The 18,820-nt window shown below is 49.6% G+C and overlaps 1 protein-coding gene and 1 pseudogene across 1 annotated transcript; both read left to right on the forward strand.

Annotated features, from left to right (window-relative positions):
- Nucleotides 1-3,400: 3,400 nt before the first annotated feature.
- Nucleotides 3,401-11,984, forward strand: LOC136129801 (tripartite motif-containing protein 26). The gene is made up of 7 exons (XM_065886144.1): nt 3,401-3,838; nt 4,003-4,098; nt 5,358-5,588; nt 9,876-9,898; nt 10,390-10,505; nt 10,748-10,780; nt 11,299-11,984. The coding sequence occupies exons 1-7, from the start codon at nt 3,401-3,403 to the stop codon at nt 11,982-11,984; spliced, it is 1,623 nt and encodes a 540-aa protein (XP_065742216.1).
- A 1,633-nt stretch (nt 11,985-13,617) lies between these two features.
- On the forward strand, nt 13,618-17,024 carry LOC136129664 (ras-related protein Rab-9A-like; annotated as a pseudogene).
- Nucleotides 17,025-18,820: the final 1,796 nt, after the last annotated feature.

Below are 18,820 nucleotides of genomic sequence, written 5' to 3' on the forward strand. Positions count from 1 at the left end.
GTAGTCATACAGTCCTAAATACTGCAGCATGTGTTGCCTGAAAATATGTACATACATGCATAACTTCAATAAATGCTATTAAAAAATCAATAATAATTTCTTAATATGATGCAATACCTAGTCTTTTGTCAAATTTCCTCTAATTGTCCCCAAACTGTTTTTAATAGCTTTTTTTAAAAAACCAGGATCCAATCAAAGTATTTGCGTTTGATTGTTATTTCTCTTTAGTCTTTTTAACTCAAGAACAACCCTGTTTTATTTTTCATGACTGACTTTTTAAAAGTCCAGGCCAGTTGTCTTGTGGAATGTCTCCTATTCTGGATTTATCTGTCTCCTGATGATGGGCTTTAACTCATTCTTCTAACCCTCATATTTTCTGTAAACTGGAAGGTAGGTTGAAAGAGGTGATTGGATTCATTCACATCAAACTTTTTTTTATTTTTTATTTTTGGCTGCGTTGGGTCTTCGTTGCTACACATGGGCTTTCTCTAGTTGCGGTGAGCAGGGGCTACTGTTCGTTGCAGTGCGCGGGCTTCTCATTGTGGTGGCTTCTCGTTGCAGAGCACGGGCTCTAGGCATCAGTAGTTGTGGCACGTGGGCTCAGTAGTTGCAGTGCGCAGGCTCTGGGGTGCACAGGCTTCAGTAGTTGTGGCGCACGGGCTCAGTAGTTGTGGCGCATGGGCTTTGTTGCTCCGCGGCATGTGGGATCTTCCCGGACCAGGGATCGAACCTGTGTCCCCTGCACTGGCAGGCAGATTCTTAACCACTGCGCCACCGGGGAAGTCCCACCTCAAACATTTTTGGCACGACTACTTCAAAGGTGACATTGTGCAATTCATATGGCGCCACATTGGGAACCATATGCCAGAAACACCTGTCCCTCTCTTAGCGATGCTGGATTTGGTCACTGACTAAGGCCATCACCAGATCTCTCCCTTATCAAGGTACATTAGGGAGTACCCACTGGGCGGTACTTAGCACCATGGGACTGTCCTGTCCCCTAGTACCTTGTGGTTTTAGTATCTGATGATGATCCTTGTCTTATACAATGGAGCTTGCAAGATGGTGTTTTTCTAGTTCTATCATCCCTCCTACACTTACTTACCAGCATTCTTCTGTAATCCCTGGACAGGTTTTTCATCTAGTACATTAGTAACCATTTTCATACCGTGTTGGGGGTTTAAAGATCTGTGGAAGTCCAGCATGGAGCCTGGGTTAAGAACTCCTGCTCCAAGTGATGAGGGTGCCTGATTGTGTCAGGTTTTGTGTGGATGGGGAGCTGTAGCTGAGCTCTTCATAGTCCTTTTATTCATCTGGTCATTTGCAACAGAATTAAATTCCCAGCCCCAAAGATAAACACATGCCATAACCCTACAACAATAAAAGAAACAAATAACCTTAGCCTTTGAACTTCCAAGCCCCTCAGCAAAGTGAGTTGGTGAAGGGCTCCAGCACCCATAGGAATCACCAGCACCAGGACCCTTTCCTGTGTTACACCTCCAAGTGGCTGGGTCAGGCTCGCTTCCTCAACAGACAAACCAGGGAGTTGACCAGGCAACTCCTAGGATTTTTACTACCCTTATTAACATTCTAAAAACTTTATTACCTTCATTTACCAGTTAAATTCCTTGATTCTTTTGTTTGAGCTTTGTAGGTACAGGTCTTTTCCACACTCTTAAAGTCACACATCTCTAAATCCATTGGAGCTTCCAGTTGGAGTTCATTGTCAGCAGAAAGATAATCCCTTACATTTGTACAGTACTTTCCCTTTATAAAGCACTTCTTATATATTGCTGCATTAGATCCTCAAGAAGTAGACTTTGTATTCCTGTGTCATTTTCTCTTTGGGGCTTTATTTCTAGCTCATTCATGTCACTACAGTGAAAGACCTTGAAGGCCACTGAACTCTGCTGTAATGGACTTTCACGTACATAGCCAGTAATCGGATTGATTTGCCTGCGGTTCCAAGGGCTTCATTCCAGCCTCGCAGTTACCTGCGTGCCCTGTCTGCTGGCTGTCTTCCCAGCGACTGCTTATTGCCTCCCGTGGGTCCTTCTGTGGGTCTGCGGCAGAGCAAGTTCCCCAGTTTGCCCCACGAGTCTCTCGTTTGCTTTAACTCTGGAGCTCGTGTGTCACTATGGTGGTTCATCCTCACTTTAAATTTCCACTCTTGCTGTACTTGTGCTTTGAACACTCACTGGATTTGGGAACCGCGGGTTCTGGGTTCTCTCCTAGATTCCCCCTCTATACCGCACTTATGCTTAGTATTTTCAACATAATTCTTTTACTCAACCCACTTAGAAACCCTTGAAGGTAAGTATCACTCTCGCCATTTTACGGATGGATAAACTGAGGCTCAGAGTACTTAAATGAGTTCTATCTTGTCACACAGTGTCAGGGGCAGGAGGAAGCTGTTGGCTTAAGTGTGCTAAGGCTCCTAGCCTCAGACAGGAAGTGGGCCAGGGCTGCAGAGGTAAACAGGACTGAAGTCCTCTCTGTGCTCAGCTTCTGTGCTCCCTCTTACGGCCAAGCCCTCATCAGCACATCACGGTCGCAAGCCACCTGAGGCTTCCTCCCACGTTGGTCTCAGTCGCCCTTGTTAGCAGTAGAGCGGCCAGGCCAGCTGCACAGGGGGGCACAGCTGAGAACGAGTCCGGTGTGGTCAGGCCGTGCTCTGCCGGCAGGCTGAGTCTGGGTAGAGACCTGCTTTCTGGGGGAAGTGAACCAAGCCAAAACTTCAGCACAGCCCAAGGAAACATCTATAAAGGAGGAGACCAGAACTCAGACTCTTGACGCTTCTTGAGTCTTGGTAAAGAACCTTAGCGCGCTTAGTCCTTGGCACCTGAGATCTACAGGGAAGACAAAGGAGTCTCTTGACTCTGTCAGGGCCCCCCATGAACAGCTGTGCAGCCCATGCACTGCAGAAGTGAGGCAGCACTGTGCACATAATAGACATTGTAGGTTTGTACGGTATGACAGTTTTCCAGCAGGTAGTTATCTGGTGCCTTGTTCTATCATAATTGGTATATTGGAGCCATTTCCCAACAGATGGAAGGAAAGGGTCTTGAGGTAGGAGTGCTTTCCCAGCAGCGTGGCATGGGCTGGTGGCAGCTCTGCTCTCCCTTCTACCAAGCTACCCTCTCTGGGCCTCAGTTTCCTCATCTATAAAATGAGGGCGTTGGACTTGAGGATCGGTAAGGTCCTTTCGCTCTGATTCTGTGTGAGCCTCGTAGGAGCTGCTAAGTATCTATTGATTGACTGATCGATCGCTGGGGCTGGCAGCTTTGTGCAAGGCTGCCATTTCTGCCCCTCTGCTGTGCCTGCTCTTGACTCCGTGTCTGGTCTCCAAGGAGGAGAAGTCCCCACCAGTGAACAGGGACCCCTCTGAGCTCAGGACACCATGGCTGCGTTGGCACCACTGCGGAGCCTGGAAGAGGAGGTGACCTGCTCCATCTGCCTCGATTACCTGCGGGACCCGGTGACCATTGACTGTGGCCACGTCTTCTGCCGCAGCTGTACCACCGACGTCCGCCCCGCATCAGGGGGCCGCCCTGTCTGCCCCCTGTGTAAGAAGCCTTTTAAGAAGGAGAATATCAGGCCAGTGTGGCAGCTGGCCAGCCTGGTGGAGAACATCGAGCGGCTGAAGGTGGACAAGGGCCGGCAGCCGGGGGAAGCGGCCCGGGAGCAGCAGGACACGAGGCTGTGCGAGCGGCACCACGAGAAGCTGCACTACTACTGCGAGGACGATGGCAAGCTGCTGTGTGTCATGTGCCGGGAGTCCCGGGAGCACAGGCCCCACTCGGCCGTCCTCGTGGAGAAGGCAGCCCAGCCCCACAGGGTAAGCCCTCCTCACCCCCGCAGGGAGGGATGCTCTGCTTGGCACCCACCCGGAGGCGAGGCCTGGCGCAGACCCCTCAGAAGGCTTCTCGCTGGCCGAGGACTCAGCCCGAGTCCACCCTCCTGCCTCAGCCCAGAGCATCCCCACTGCTTGTCTTTCTACAGGAAAAAATCCTGAACCACCTGAGTACCCTAAGGAGAGACAGAGACAAAATTCAGGGCTTTCAGGCCAAGGGAGAAGCTGATATCCTGGCTGTGCTGGTAAGTGAGGCTGTTGAGGGAAAGCTCTGAGGCAGGCAGCTGGCTCCCTGGGAGACGGAGCCCCGACTGGACTGACGGCCGGGAAGCCTGGGCTTTAGCCCAGGCCCTGCCGGTCTGAGCTCTATGGCTCTGGCCTGCTTCCTCGTCTCACAAGTGACTGGGTTGCCTGGATGTCAGCTAAGGTCCTTCTCGTTCTGTGACTCACCGCAGCTGCAGGGCGTGTCTGCTCAGCAGAGCCAGAGTGTAGGGAACTGAGGAAGGCCTGGCTTCGTTCTTCCTTTCAAAGAGAGGGAGAAAGACATGGTTCCTGAGAGTGAGGGGGGCAGGGGGTTTGGAAGGAGGGAGCTGGCTCCAGGACGAGAAGTGAGAGGGGTGGGCTAGGCAAGGCCCGACCAGCTCTGAAGACGCTGTGTCTAGCGAGTCCTGCGCCTGTGGTTGCCAGTAGTTTGGAAACAGGCAGCGCGTTGTGTGTTTGATGAGAGATGGGATCGGGGGAAAAAACTGATAAGAGGTTCCAGTTTTCTGGGGGAACGTCTGTTCGGGAAGTGGGCATTGGAGGGTGGAGGGATGCTGGGGCCAGTCCCGGTGGTGAGCAGTTAGGCCCTGGGAGAGGGACAGAGTGAAGCAGGAGACGGCCCAATCCAAGGAGTGCCTCCAGGTGCTCAGTGTGCGAGGATGCTGACCAGATCCCAGCCTGGACTCGGCAGGGAGACTTGGGGGCGAGAAAGGACATGGTCCCTGAGCATAGACGTTCCACAGTTTCACTGAGGGAAGAGGATATAGTCCTACGTGGCAGGGATGGGGTACACGCAGATATTTTACACATAATGGGGAAGATGCTGAAGAGAGGATTGGTCAGGCTTGGATAAAATTAATCAAGGAAAACTTCCTGGAAGAGGCAGCACACGACGATTGGAGTCCAGGAGGGGAAAATGTGTTTGCTCATAACGTTCCTCAAAGGGCCCCAGAGCATACTGGTTTACCTAGAACAGATAATGGCAGGCAGTCAGGGTTCCAATCCCATGGTGTCTGAGGGAACTGACCTGACTGACTTACCGTGTCTTCTTTGAGGAAAGGAGGTTGCCACAGGAGAGCTCTAATGCCCCTTCCAGCCCAAACACTGTAGAATTCATGAATGGGGTCAGCGAGGGGCACGAGAGGCAAAGAGCCAGCCTGTGCACCCCTACACCAGATCCTGGAGGGATCTTCTACCCCGGGGCAGAGGTGTCACCCCCTTCTCCCCCTTCCCACCCCTGCAGAAGAAGCTCCAGGACCAGAGGCAGTGCATCGTGGCTGAGTTTGAGCAGGGCCACCAGTTCCTGAGGGAGCGGGAACAGCGCCTGCTGGACCAGCTGGCGAAGCTGGAGCAGGAGCTCACAGAGGGCAGGGAGAAGTACAAGACCAGGGGCGTCGGGGAGCTTGCCCGGCTGGCGCTGGTCATCTCCGAGCTGGAGGGCAAGGCACAGCAGCCGGCTGCAGAGCTCATGCAGGTGAGAGACCTCCGTGGGGCAGGGAGCCGGGAGACCAGGACAGCAGGTCTTGGCCCTGCCACTCACTTACAGGACCTTTGGAGAGTCACTTCTTCTCAGGGCCTCAGTTTTCTGATCTAAAGCATGGAGATGATAATCTTTATCCCCACCACTTATTGCAATGATTGCATGAGCATAAAATAACTGGCATGTTGTCACTTCCAAAAGTAAATTTTCTACATGAAAGAGTTTAAAATTTTGAAAAGTGTTGTAGAAATGGAAGAGAAGGTTATTAGTATTTTCGCTACTGTCCTCCATGCTCATCACTACCGTCGTGAGCCTGTCTTCTAACAAGTCATTGGCAGACACTGGTCCAGGGGAAGCTGTTTATGGTTCTGGAGATGAAGAAGCCTGTGGGATCAGGGGTCACTGAGGGAGGGCTGAGCGCGGGTTCTGTCAAGAACCCAGAGAGTCTGGAGGAGATGGGTAGCTGGGGAAGGGAGACTTCTCGAAGGCAGAGGTTTTCTCTGGGACTGTGGAATCAGCCTCAGAGAATAAGGTAGAGAGCAGGCAGGGGGCCTCTGGAACACCTCCCGGAAGAGGCAGCTTTGGCCCCGAGAAAGGGAGGGTCATGGATTGGAGAAAAGGCTGCCACGTTGAAATGACACCACAGCTCCTTCCACCCCAAGCCTCTCAGAGGAGTCACACTGCCTTAAACAGGGCTCGGCGGCCTTTGGAGGGAGCATGCTCGATCTTTCTGCCCTTGCAGGCCAGGAGAAGGCCTGTGTGATGAGCTCCTCCACTTGCATGGTGGGGCTGCTGGCCGGCAGTGGAACCGCCCAGGACCTTCTCTAGGGAAGTGCTGTCCCTGGCCAGTGGCAGGGCGAGTCAGAGGTGGGATGCTGGGGAGAGATGGCGAGTCTGCCGGGTACACGGGCCGGCACAGGTAGCCTCTGCCTGCCTCTCCATCATTGCGGATTCCGACTCATGCCTCGGGACTGGCGGGGACTTAGAACTCTTCTGGTCGAGCCCCCGCTGATGAAGTCCCTGACGACCAGAGAGAGGAAGAGTTAGTCCCAGGCCGTGGGGCAGGTCAGGAATCACGTCAGAGCTCCAGCTCGGGTGTCCTGACTCACAGGCCTCCGGCCTCTTGCTCTTCTTTTCTCTCACTTTGTCCAGAATGTCTCTCTGATTCCTTCCTTTCCTCCAGAAGTCATTCTGTTCCCTAGAATTTCTCTCAGACTCTGACTGGGTCACTTGCTGCCTCTCCACCCCCTCCCCCCTCTCCAGGAGCGCACATCCTTCCTTTCCCCACAGCCGCTGCCACCATGTGGATGTGTACTTGCTGTGGAACAGAGCGGGGACATAGCTGGGGTACTGGGGGGGCTGAGATCCAGCCGTGTCTGCCTGGAGGGGAGCCTCTCCGCGGTCCGCCCAGAAGAGTTTTGTGGGCCAGCAGAGGCCCAGCCTTCAGTGCCTCTGAGACCACTCAGATTGAAGACATCCCTGGGGCCAGGTGGGAGGAGGGAAAGGAGAGAAGGTGGGTGTCTGATGAAAGTCAGTAAAGGAAATGTTGGTGCTGGTGGGTTTTGTCTGTGTGTTTTGTTTGGGTTTGCTTTTGCCGCAAGGGAACTGGACCGCTCACTCCTGAACTGTCATTAGTATTTTACCAGAGATTAATTGATTGTCAATGGAGAGTAAAGATGAGGCCCTACTAAGATAGGGGCCCTGATCCAAAAGTCTGGTAGAGAAATACAGGTGAGAGAGAGAAGCAACAGGACGAGAGATAAAAACAGGGAATTCCCTGGTGGTCCAGTGGTTGGGACTTGGTGCTCTCACTGCCTAGGGCCCGGGTTCGATCCCTGGTTGGGGAACTAAAAATCCCACAAGACATGCGGTGCGGAAAAAAAAAAAAAAAGACACAGAGAAACAGAGGCCTTTTGACAAAGGCGATAGAAAAGGGAAGATCTCTGAACTGGGACTATCAGGAAGACAATAAAGGGAACTAGGGGATAGGAGAGCCTCTCTGGAGGGAATTATGAAGCCCCCCTGGTTCAGCCCTGGGCAGGCCTTGCAGGGTCTGGTGGCAGGTCGTACCTCTGCCTGTTCCACTGTCGGTCGCCATCCACACCCATGAAGAACCTTGGGGTTCTTAATACCCAGCATTGCTGTGATTCCTGCCCCAGCCTCTGCTCTGACTGCCTCTTTCACCACAGCCCCAGGAGTCTGGGGGGTGAGAGACCCTCCAGGAGCCTTGGGCAGGTTGCGTCCCTCTGGAGGCCCAGTGTGTGGGGCTGCAGGTTGCCTCGGTACTCCCCAGTCTCCCATTCTGCGTCCTTTGAGAGAAGGGTTCCTGAACTGGTGCTCCGGGTCTCACCCTCTCTGGGCCACTCACAACCTTCAGCCCTTAGATGGGCCTCATTCTGTCTCTGTTCTAGCAGCTTCTGTGTCACAGAATATGCCCTCTTGGCTCCCTAACCGCACCCACCTACTGCCCATTTATTTGCCTTTTTATGTCACGTATCCCAGCAGAGCTGTTGGCATACACTGTCTCAAGATTTGTCCCCCTGTTCCCTGAAGCTGGCTTGGACTTACTTGTTTCGGGGGACAGAGTAGAAGGATTTGCCAGCAACTCACAACCAGTCTCTGGTCAGTTGCTTCATGGTGGGGGCGAGGTGTAGCTCTGACCTCTTGGATGGCCTCCCCTCGAGCAAAACCCCAAGTTGTTCCTGAGACTTGCTGAAACAGTCCGCAGCAGCCACAGTTTGGCGATTCCATTTGTTTCCCAAATCCCACTCTCTCAAAGAGGTCACTCTGCCCCCACCCTTACCCAGTCCCCCTCCACACTACTGTCTTCTTCCTATAGCACCTATCACTTAATAGCATCATATAATAGATTTGTTATGTTGATTCTTTGCTCTCTGCTTCCCGCTGCTAGGGATTTGTGTGTGTGCCTCTCTCTCTCTCTCTCTTTTTTTTTTTTCCTGCTCTATCTCAGGCTTCTAGAGTGGTGTCTGACACATAAGAAGCACTGAAAATTTGTGGGATGGGTAAAAGGAAGGCAAAAATTACTATAGAGTATTATGGAGGATTTAGACTTATAAAAGGGAAATAACCAGTATCTCGCAAGAACCTCCTCCCCATTCTACCCCCTCCTATCACTCAGATAGCACCATCCTCCCTCCTGTGTAAGCCGTGGCCTGTCCTTGATTATCTTTCACCAGTATGCCCAGTCTGTCTCAAACGTACCTAGAATGTGCTGCTTCCCTGGCTCCACTGTACTGCCCTAGTCAGGGCATCATTATCTCTTGCCAGGTCCATAAACAGCCTCCAGACTGCCCCCTGATGTTGGCGTTGCCTCTCTTAATCCATTCCGTACAGGATGCCCAAGTGATTGATCACTTGGGATTTTGGCTAGCGACTATATCAAACAAGTTATTTCCCTCCCAGAAACAGTTCAGACATGAGGGGTCTAGAGCTGTCAGGGCAGCTGTCCATGAGGTCATCCAGAAAGCTGGTTACTTCCATCTGGTTGTTTCACTAACCTCAAGGGACGTTGTCCTCAGCTGTTTTGTCAAAGTTGGGCTCACCATCATATCCAAAACTGAGCCAAGGAAAAAGAGAAGTAGAATGGAATTCCTTTTTTTAAAGTATGTGACCCCAAAATTATAGTCATTGCTTCCTTTCGCATCCCATTGGCTGGAGCTTAGTCACATGACCAAACCTGGTTACAAGGGGATCTGGGAAGTGTAGTTTTCTGTTGGGTGGCCCTCTGCCCAGCTATTACTCCACAGGTTCTATTACTAAAAGGAAGAAGGGGAGAATAGATCCTGGAGGATACTTAGCAGTCTCAGCCACTTGAAAAGCAGATCACATACATCACTCCCCTACTTGAAACACTTTGGTGGCTTTCTACTGAACATAGAACAAAATTTGAACTCCTTGCTATATACCTGTCCAGCCCTGCATGATGTGGCCCCTGCCCCCTTTGCCAAGCCCTTTCCCACCTTGCTTTCCTCCCACTCTTCACCTGGCCAGTACTGCGTTCTTCAGATCTCAGCACAAGTGTCATCCTCAGAGAAGCTGGCCTGTCACCCCTTCTACCGCCCCTCCATTTGCTCTGTCGTCGTGATTATTTTGTTTGTTTTCTGTTTGTTTTATCCATTGCTGCCACTAGAATGTCATTTCCATAAGGAAGAACCGCATTTGTTTTGTTCACTGATGTGTCCCGGTCTCTAATAGTGTTTGGTACATATGAGTGAAGTCTTCTTTGATTCACATTGACTCTTGTACTTTCTTCCCTTCCAGGACACCAGAGACTTCTTAAACAGGTAAAAGAGTTTCCTTTCCATGGTGCACCTCATTCCCCTGTGCCTTTGTCCCCTTCCCTGTTCCTTGACCATGATCCATCTGAATGAATGGCTGTGTGATACGAGGCCAGAGGTTCCCGCATCGCATGGTTCATCCTGATAACCTTCTCTCCTGGGAAGCAAGAACACGTCCTTGAGAACTGGTGAAGACTTGCTCTGCACCGGAGCAAGTTCTCTGTATAATCCCCACTCCGGTGTCCACTGTCCTTGTCTGAGACGGGACGGGATGGTGTGAGAACACATGTTGGTAGACAAAAGGGATCTGAATGTTGAGTCTGCTGCTGGTTGTAAGTCTTGGCTCAGCCTTGCGCAGTTCACTTAGTACCTCTGAGGCCCTGTTTTTCCATTACCTGGGGATAATCGTACCTTTCCCCCCCTCTTCATAAATTGTCATGAGGATTGAGAGAAATGTGGGAAGAGCTAAGTAGCAGGTTTGTCTGTCATCTTCCCAGGTATCCACGGAAGAAGTTCTGGATTGGGAAACCCATTGCTCGTGTGGTTAAAAAAAGGACAGGAGAATTCTCAGATAGACTTCTGTCTCTGCAGCGGGGCCTGAGAGAATTCCAAGGTAGGGGTTGGGGAGGGCCTTGAGGTGGGAGTCAGGAGCTGGGGTGCTGCTTTGAGAAGAGGGTACCTGGCTCCTTCGTTTCGGATTCTCTGACCTCATTCCTCTGAGGTCTCCTGGTTGTTTTTCCCTTCTTGGGATCTCAGGGATGGAGCCTTGTCACGAAATTAATACTGTCCAAGTGAGAAACAGGTTCATAGGTTTGCTGGGCTTGAGGGTCATTGCTGTCCTTTTTTTCTCCCCAGGGAAGCTGCTGAGAGACTTAGAATATAAGACAGGTGAGTATCCAAAGGGTTGTTCCTAGATTTGCCTCAAATAAAGAATACTCTCCCCACAGAATCCTTCTGCCCCCAGGTAGCCCGTTCTCTTGTACAGCAGGGAGAGTTTCCCAGCTGCACTTCTGAAGTCCCCACCTTGCATTTTCTGACTATTCTGCTACCCTTCGTCTGCAGTAGAGCCCTCCACTGGAGCCTCTGACCCTTCCTGCCCATGTTTGGTCATTCTGTCCTCAGAGGTCCTGCCGCCAGTCCTCTTCCCTGTGACTGAGTTCCTTCTCATCTGCCCTGTCATGTGGCTCCTGTATTCGGAGCAAACTCTCTGCCCCAGGCCCCGCTGCTGTACTGCCTCTGGCCCTGCAGTCAGGCCGCGCATCGCATACCCCTGAGGGGCTTGTTCACGCTGCCACAGGTGTGGAGCGCACCCCTTGGATCGTGCGGTGTGGCAGCCCTGCTGTGGGACTGGGGGGTCCCCTCCTGGTCCGCTGGCGACACCGATACTTCTTCCTTTGTCCCTGCAGTGAGTGTCACCCTAGACCCACAGTCGGCCAGTGGGTACCTGCAGCTGTCGGAGGACTGGAAGTGCGTGACCTACAGCGGCCTGTACCAGAGAGCATACCTGCATCCCCAGCAGTTTGACTGTGAGCCAGGGGTGCTGGGCAGTAAGGGCTTCACCTGGGGCAAGGTGTACTGGGAGGTGGAGGTGGAGAGGGAGGGCTGGTCCGAGGATGAAGAGGAGGGGGACGAGGAGGAAGAGGGGGAAGAGGAGGAGGAGGAAGAGGAGGCCGGCTACGGGGACGGATATGATGACTGGGAAACGGATGAGGACGAGGAATCGCTGGGGGATGAAGAGGAAGAAGAGGAGGCGGCGGAGGAGGAGGAAGTTCTGGAAAGCTGCATGGTGGGGGTGGCCAGAGACTCGGTGAAGAGGAAGGGCGACCTCTCCCTGCGGCCGGAGGACGGCGTGTGGGCGCTGCGCCTCTCGTCCGCGGGCATCTGGGCCAACACCAGCCCCGAGGCCGAGCTCTTCCCAGCACTGCGGCCCCGGAGGGTGGGCATCGCCCTGGATTACGAAGGGGGCACCGTGACTTTCACCAACGCGGAGTCGCAAGAACTCATCTACACCTTCACTGCCACCTTCACCCGGCGCCTGCTCCCCTTCCTGTGGCTCAAGTGGCCAGGAACACGCCTCCTGCTGAGACCCTGAGCCCCACACCCACCGATGCTTCACTGCTCTGGGATTCCTGGGCTCTGTGATGGGAGGGGAGGGGCCTGGCTGGAGCACCTGGAGCAGGCAAGGGGAGGGACCCCGTGTTGCTGCCGCTCCCTCCTTGTGGCTGTGGCCCCCTTGGGACCTCACTCAGTGCTGTTCCATCCATCCTGCTCTCGGGCTCCTCTCCCGCCCCCTGGGGTTCCCGTGCTGACTTCTGACCCTGAAGTCCACAGGGCTTCTCCCTCCCTCCTGCCCACTGCCTTTGACCCAGCTCTGCCCTCCTTGTTGAGTAAGAGGCGAGGCAGCACTTTCTTGCCCTGTGTGGCATCCCATGCCAGCTGCTCTTGGGAGAGACCAGTTGACTATTGCACCCAAGGCCATTTTACTGCCTTCCAATCCCATGGCTTCTCCTTTGCCCAAATCCACTCTGCTGCCTACCTCCCCTGGCACTTTAAACACGCCTCCTGCCACCCCAACGCAGAGTTAAACATACATGAAAATGTTGGAAATGAACTGAATGAAAATCCGCTGAGGCTTCCCAGGCCGTTTAAGCCGCCTGGAGTGCGAGTGGAAAGCATCTCTTCACAAGGTCCAGAGCGGAGTCCATGCTTCTCTGAGACCAGGGCTGTGTGTGTGAGGTTTCCATTGCCAGGAGGTGGGACTCCCTGAAGCCATCTGTGGTCTGAGGGGAAGGATCTAGATAGATGTGGCTTTAGGGTAACAGTTGTGATTGGTGATCAATGAATTATCTCTGGGTTGGTCCTCTCAAGGAGAGTTTTTAAAAGAATCCCAGATACCCTCCTCTTGGTCAGTTCATATGAAAGCACCAGGGCAAATATCCAGCCAAGCAAAAACTCCCCTGCCTTGGAAGCCCTGATCAGTTTTTGCAGCAGGGTATGTATGAAACTTGTGTCACTGGCTCTACTCAACATCCAGCTTCTATTTTCCTAGGAGAGGGGCTGGGGAGGGCAAGACAGGGCTGTGCCGGGAGAGGAGAGGAGGGCAGCAGGGGTCCCCAGCAAGCCACCAGGTCTTCATATCAAGAGAGGGATCAAAGCGTATCCTCATCGCCCACGGGCCCAACCCAAGTCCCAGCCTCTGTCCAGGCTCCGCTAGTGCCCACAGTTGAGCACAAGCTCCTGCTGCAGCTAGATTACCTCGCAGCCTTTGTCCTTGCCCATTCCAGGCACTCTGCCAGTCCCCCCCGCTTAGCCAGTTTTAACTCCTCCCCTGCTCTAAGAGACTTCCCAGCCGCTGTGGATCTCGGGCGTCTCTTAGCCACTACATTATCTGTAGTTGTACTCTTTGTATATATCACATGCTGCCTGAGTCACATGTACATCTGATTTCTGCCTCTAGTTTTGTAAGCTCCTTGAGGGCGGACACTGTATCTTATACTTCTCTTGTATTCTCCATGGCACCTAGTGCAGTGCTGGGCACAGAGTAGGTGCTCAATAAAAACTTGGTGAATGAACAGCCCGGATTCGTATATATTTTATTGTAACTCAAATATTACTGACCTTCACCGTCTATGGCTACAGAGAGGTTCCGTCGATAGCAGTAGCCCAGGGCTTTTCTACTGTGCCCCTTCTGGGTCCTTTAGAACTCTGCAACTCTGCTTGCACACATGCTGTCATTTGTGGAAGTCCCCAAAGAAGAGCTCCCCATGGGACACAGATCAGCCAACGCCAAGGTTCCACCTTGCTCTTCCCCTCCTGCAGTGGTGGCCCTGCGCTGAGATCCAGCACTTGGGGAGCATGGGGCCCCTGCGAGAAGGGTAATGTCCAGCCCGGCACACCCACAGTCCTTCCCTGGAAAATAAGCAGTACCCCAAAGGAAGAATAACCTACGGAGATTCAATTCTGCCTCCTAACATTCAATCATCTCACCATTTTTTGTCTGTGTTTTTTGATTTTTAAAAAATTGCCATCTGAAAAGTAGAAGAGGGAGGATTACAGGAAGTACCTCTAAGATTATACTAATGGCAAAGAGCATATTTCCTCCCTGTGCCCTCATTTGTGGACTCATTAATGTTTTCCCTCTTAAATTTATTTTTTCTTTCTAAATACATATATGTAAAATGTGTCAATTATTAGAAATGACATGCACAATTATAATTAAGTCTTAATTTACTTTTGAATCTTGAGAGAATATTTATTAGCATAATCTGTTTTAAATTTTTTATTTTATGTTGGAGTATAGTTGATTCACAGTGTTGTGTTAGTCTCAGGTGTACAGCAAGGTGATTCAGTTATACATATATCCATTCTTTTTCAGATTCTTTTCCTGTATAGGTTATTACAGAATATTGAGTAAGGTTTCCTGTGCTCTACAGTAGGTCCTTGTTGCTTATCTATTTTGTATATAGTAGTGTATACATTAATCCCAAACTCCTAATTTATCCCTCCCCGCCTCTTTCCCCTTCGATAACCATAAGTTTGTTTTCTAAGTCCGTGAGTCTGTTTCTGTTTTGTAAATAAGTTCATTTGTATCGTCTTATTCCACAGATAAGTGATATCATATGATGTTTGTTTTTCTGCTTCTGATTACTAGCATATTCTTGAAAATTTAAATTTATTTTGTTGGTTGATGTGAACTGTCCCCTAAAATTATACACTACTAACCCTTTATTTATGAAAGAATTTCATATTCTCAGAATGCCTTTTACCCTTTCTTGGAAAGAGTTTTTATACAACAATGAGGGGTTTTTGAAACTTTTAGGTGATTATTGTATAATTAAAAGCTAATAGTTATTAAAATGGGAACATTTCCATTTGAACAAAGTATTAATGCATTCAGGTCATTGTTGCTTTGATGAGTTTTATGAGTGTCGTACTTCTACAATAAGCTGTAGAAGATAAAGTGTCAGCATAGAAGACCCTTGCAAAATAATAAAAATGTGTAATAATAAAAATGTATGATGCCATCCTAGTACAGAAAGTTGCCAGCAAGATTTATTCAACAGATTAAAAAAATTTTTTTATATTCATATTTTTAAGTTGTTTTTTATGAGCTACAGCTGCACATATGGTCAAACATATCTACAGTGCTTATTACAGAGGAAAAAAGAACAGTGCCCTGCCCTATTCCTCTCCCCAGTCGCCTAGTTCATCCTTTTTAGCAGACTATTTTGGTGCTCACCTTCATTTTTTGTAAATAACATGAGTTTGGGGCATTATCCTCTAATTTTACACTGTGGAGAAGGAAGAGTTAGCTCTGTTCTCCCTGTTTCCCACCGCACACACACACACACACACACACACTCCCCACGCATTCCCATCCCTTCAATGTAGGCCTAACATCAGGTAAGTATAGGGTTGGTCAAAAAGTTCGTTCAGTTTTAAGTAAAAATAAGACACATTTTTCATTTTCACCAAGAACTTTCTTGAACAACGTATTCATCAACTGAACGAACTTTTTGGCCAACGCAGTACTTGAATATGTTCATTACCATGTGTATGTCCAAGCGATTTACACCATGAGGTAAACCATGATTAATTTTACTTCTCATACAGGTTTTCCTTCATATTTAAAAATTTTTTTTCTTTTTTTAAAAAAATTTACTTTTGGCTGTGTTGGGTCTTGGTTGCTGCGCGGGCTTTCACTAGTTGCAGCGAGCGGTGGCTACTCTTTGGTTGCGGCTCATGGCCTTCTCATTGCGGCGACTTCTCTTGTGGAACACGGGCCCTAGGCGCGCGGGCTTCAGTAGTTGTGGCTCACAGGCTCTAGAGCACAGGCTCAGTAGTTGTGGCGCACGGGCTTAGTTGCTCTGCGGCACGTGGGATCTTCCCAGACCAGGGCTCGAACCCGTGTGCCCTGCGTTGGCAGGCAGATTCTTAACCACTGGGCCACCAGGGAAGTCCCTTCCTTCATAATTTGATGTCTGAAAACAATCCTGTACACGCCTTGTCTTAATATACCTCCAATTAGTCACTATTATCGTTGTTCTACGGACTTAATGCTTCCTTCTGCTTCTCACACGTTCATCCGTGCCCCTTCTTATGGCTGCCTCTTGCATCCCCGCACCCCCCCCACTTCCTCCTGGGTTTAACTTCCCTCTTCCTGAGAGGGAAATGTGAGGAGATCTCTCAGCAAAGGTTTGTGGTAAACTACCTTTTTTTCTCTGTGAATTTCATTTCCTCCTCATTCTGGAGCTAGAATTTAACTGAGAACGGAAATTTAGTTTAATGGCAATTCTTTCAGAAGTTCGAGGGTCAGCAGTGCCACCGACGCGTCCTGCCTGCCGGGTCCTTGACCGGACAGGAGCTCCCAGGCTTCCTCCGTGTGGCCGCGAGAAACTCCCTGCACTCCTATAATGAGCCCGGCACAGTGGTGAACCGCTTTCCCTGTTGTCCGTGTCCAGGTGAATCTTCCAGACAGTCCTAGAGATAATGATGTTTGAACTGAACAATTAAAGGTTCTGAAATCAGAGATCTTGAGATTAATAATAGCAGGAAAATCATCGCTTTTTAAAGTAATTCTCCTTGGAGATGGTGGAGTTGGAAGAGTTCTCGAATGAACAGATACTTGACTAATAAGGTTTGATACCCAGCTCTTCCATACAATAGGTGTGGAGTTTTTAAGTAAAGATTTGGAGGTGGATGGACATTTTGTTACCATGCAGATTTGGGACACGTCCGGTCAAGAGCGATTCAGAAGCCTAAGGACGCCATTTTACAGAGGTTCTGACTGTCGCCTTCGTTGATGATTCTCAAAGCTTCCAGAACTTGAGTAACTGGAAAAAAGAATTCATATGCGGATGTGAAAGAGCCCGAAAGCTTTCCTTTTGTGATTTTGGGTAACGAGGTTGACATCAGAGAGCGGCAGGTGTCTGCAGAAGAAGCACAAGCCTGGTGCAGGGACAACGGCGACTATTCTTACTTTGCAACAAGTGCAAAAGATGCCACGAATGTCGCATCGGCCTTTGAGGAAGCAGTTCGGAGATTGCTTGCTACCGAGGATAGGTCAGATCGCTTGATGCAGACAGACACGGTCGGTCTGCATCGAAAGCCCAAGCCCAGCACCTCTTACTAGTGAAGTTAGAGAGGTTGCCTGTGCGATCTAACCAGCTCACGTACATGCACAGATAAGTACAGGGTGGAGAAGAGAATTAGCGTTTGCAGCAATGGATCATGTACTCATGAAATTAAAACTAACCATATTGCTGCCTTGTTGGTGGCAGAAGGGACACATCCATTCACAGGAGAAGCTACTTACTCAGTAACGGCACCTTACATTTATAAATTGTTAACGGTTGTCAAATAATGTTTAAATATGCATGTTACAGAGCTAATAAATGAGATGACCAAGGCTTTATAATTAAAACAAAACACTTGGGCTTCCCTGGTGGCGCAGTGGTTGAGAGTCCGTCTGCCGATGCGGGGGACGCAGGTTCGTGCCCCGGTCTGGGAGGATCCCACATGCTGCGGAGCGGCTGGGCCCGTGAGCCATGGCCGCTGAGCCTGTGCGTCCAGAGCCTGTGCTCCGCAGTGGGAGAGGCCACAACAGTGAGAGGCCCACGTACCGCAAAAAAAAAAAAAAAAAAACACTTGAGTATTCTAGAAGTTACTGTCTTTTCCGCGGGAAAATGGAGAACTGCTTTTTCTATGTGTATATTTTTATGCAATTAGCATTCTGTTTCTGGTTCAGAGAAAACGTGTCCTAAAGCAATGTTAGATATTAAAGATTAAAACCCAATGCGTTTGCACTGTAAAAAAAAAAGAAGAAGAAGAAGGTCGAGAGTCTATTTCATGGCCTCCGTTGTTGCTGTTGAGAAGTCTGCTTACGGTTGACTTGCTCCTTGGGACGTCTTCTCCTTGCTACTTTTCAGATTTTTCTGTCTTTCTTTTGTTCAGTTTCTGTGTCTAGGGGTAAGTTTGTCATTATTTATCCTTTTCAGTACCTGTGTTTCTTGAATCTATGCTTGCTACCTCTTATCAGTTCTGGAAAACTGAGACTCGGTGTCTCCTAAAATGCTGCTTCTCTCAATTTTCTCTCGTCTCTCCTCCTGGAACTCCGGTAAGTCATACTTTGGAGCTTCACGTTCCATTCTTCAGGTGTCTTAATTTTTCTCTGCTTTTCCATTTCATTATCTCTCTGTCATTTACATTTATTTCCTCAGTTCATAAACTGTCTCTGCATCTGCATTTAATCTATTGTTTGACCAAGTCAATAAGACTATTTTCATTTATATTTTTATGTCTAGTTCTACTTGGTTCTTAGCACTAGATTTTCGTGTTCTTTTCTTTCCTTTTCGTTCTTTAATCATTTAAAAATTCCCATTTTTAGTCTCTTTTAGATTGTTCTATAGTTGAAGTTCTTGGGGTTGTACTCCTCCAGTTTGTGTCTTCCGGTGTGGAAGGGGATCATTTCTTCATGTGTTTTTAGTAACTTTTTTTGAGCTCCTCTTCAGCAGGGCTTTTTGAGAGCATTCTGTGCAGTGCTTCAGCCAGGGAACCCAGATGTAATACCGGTCTAATACCATTTTATATTTATTTTTTGGCTTGGGGGTTCGTATCCCACAAACGAAAACATTATCCATACATTAGGCCAGGGATTCTGTTTCTCAGAAGGATTCGCAGGAAAAGCTCCCCTCCTATCTCCTGTGCCACTGGGTGGTTTTTCCCCAACTTATCCTTTCTCGGAATGTGCATTCCTCACAGGGACCTGGCTGTATTCCAGTCTCAGTCTCGATTCTCACAGCCACTCAGGATTTAAAGAGTAAAAAAAAAATTCCTTGAGTAGGTCAGTGTACTCATCCGTTTTCTTGTGAAACTGAAAAAAAAAAAAAAAATCTGACCACTCATAGTGCCACTGGCAGAAATGTAATT

This window comes from Phocoena phocoena, chromosome 10 (assembly GCF_963924675.1).
Source record: "Phocoena phocoena chromosome 10, mPhoPho1.1, whole genome shotgun sequence".
Classification (NCBI taxonomy): domain Eukaryota; kingdom Metazoa; phylum Chordata; class Mammalia; order Artiodactyla; family Phocoenidae; genus Phocoena; species Phocoena phocoena.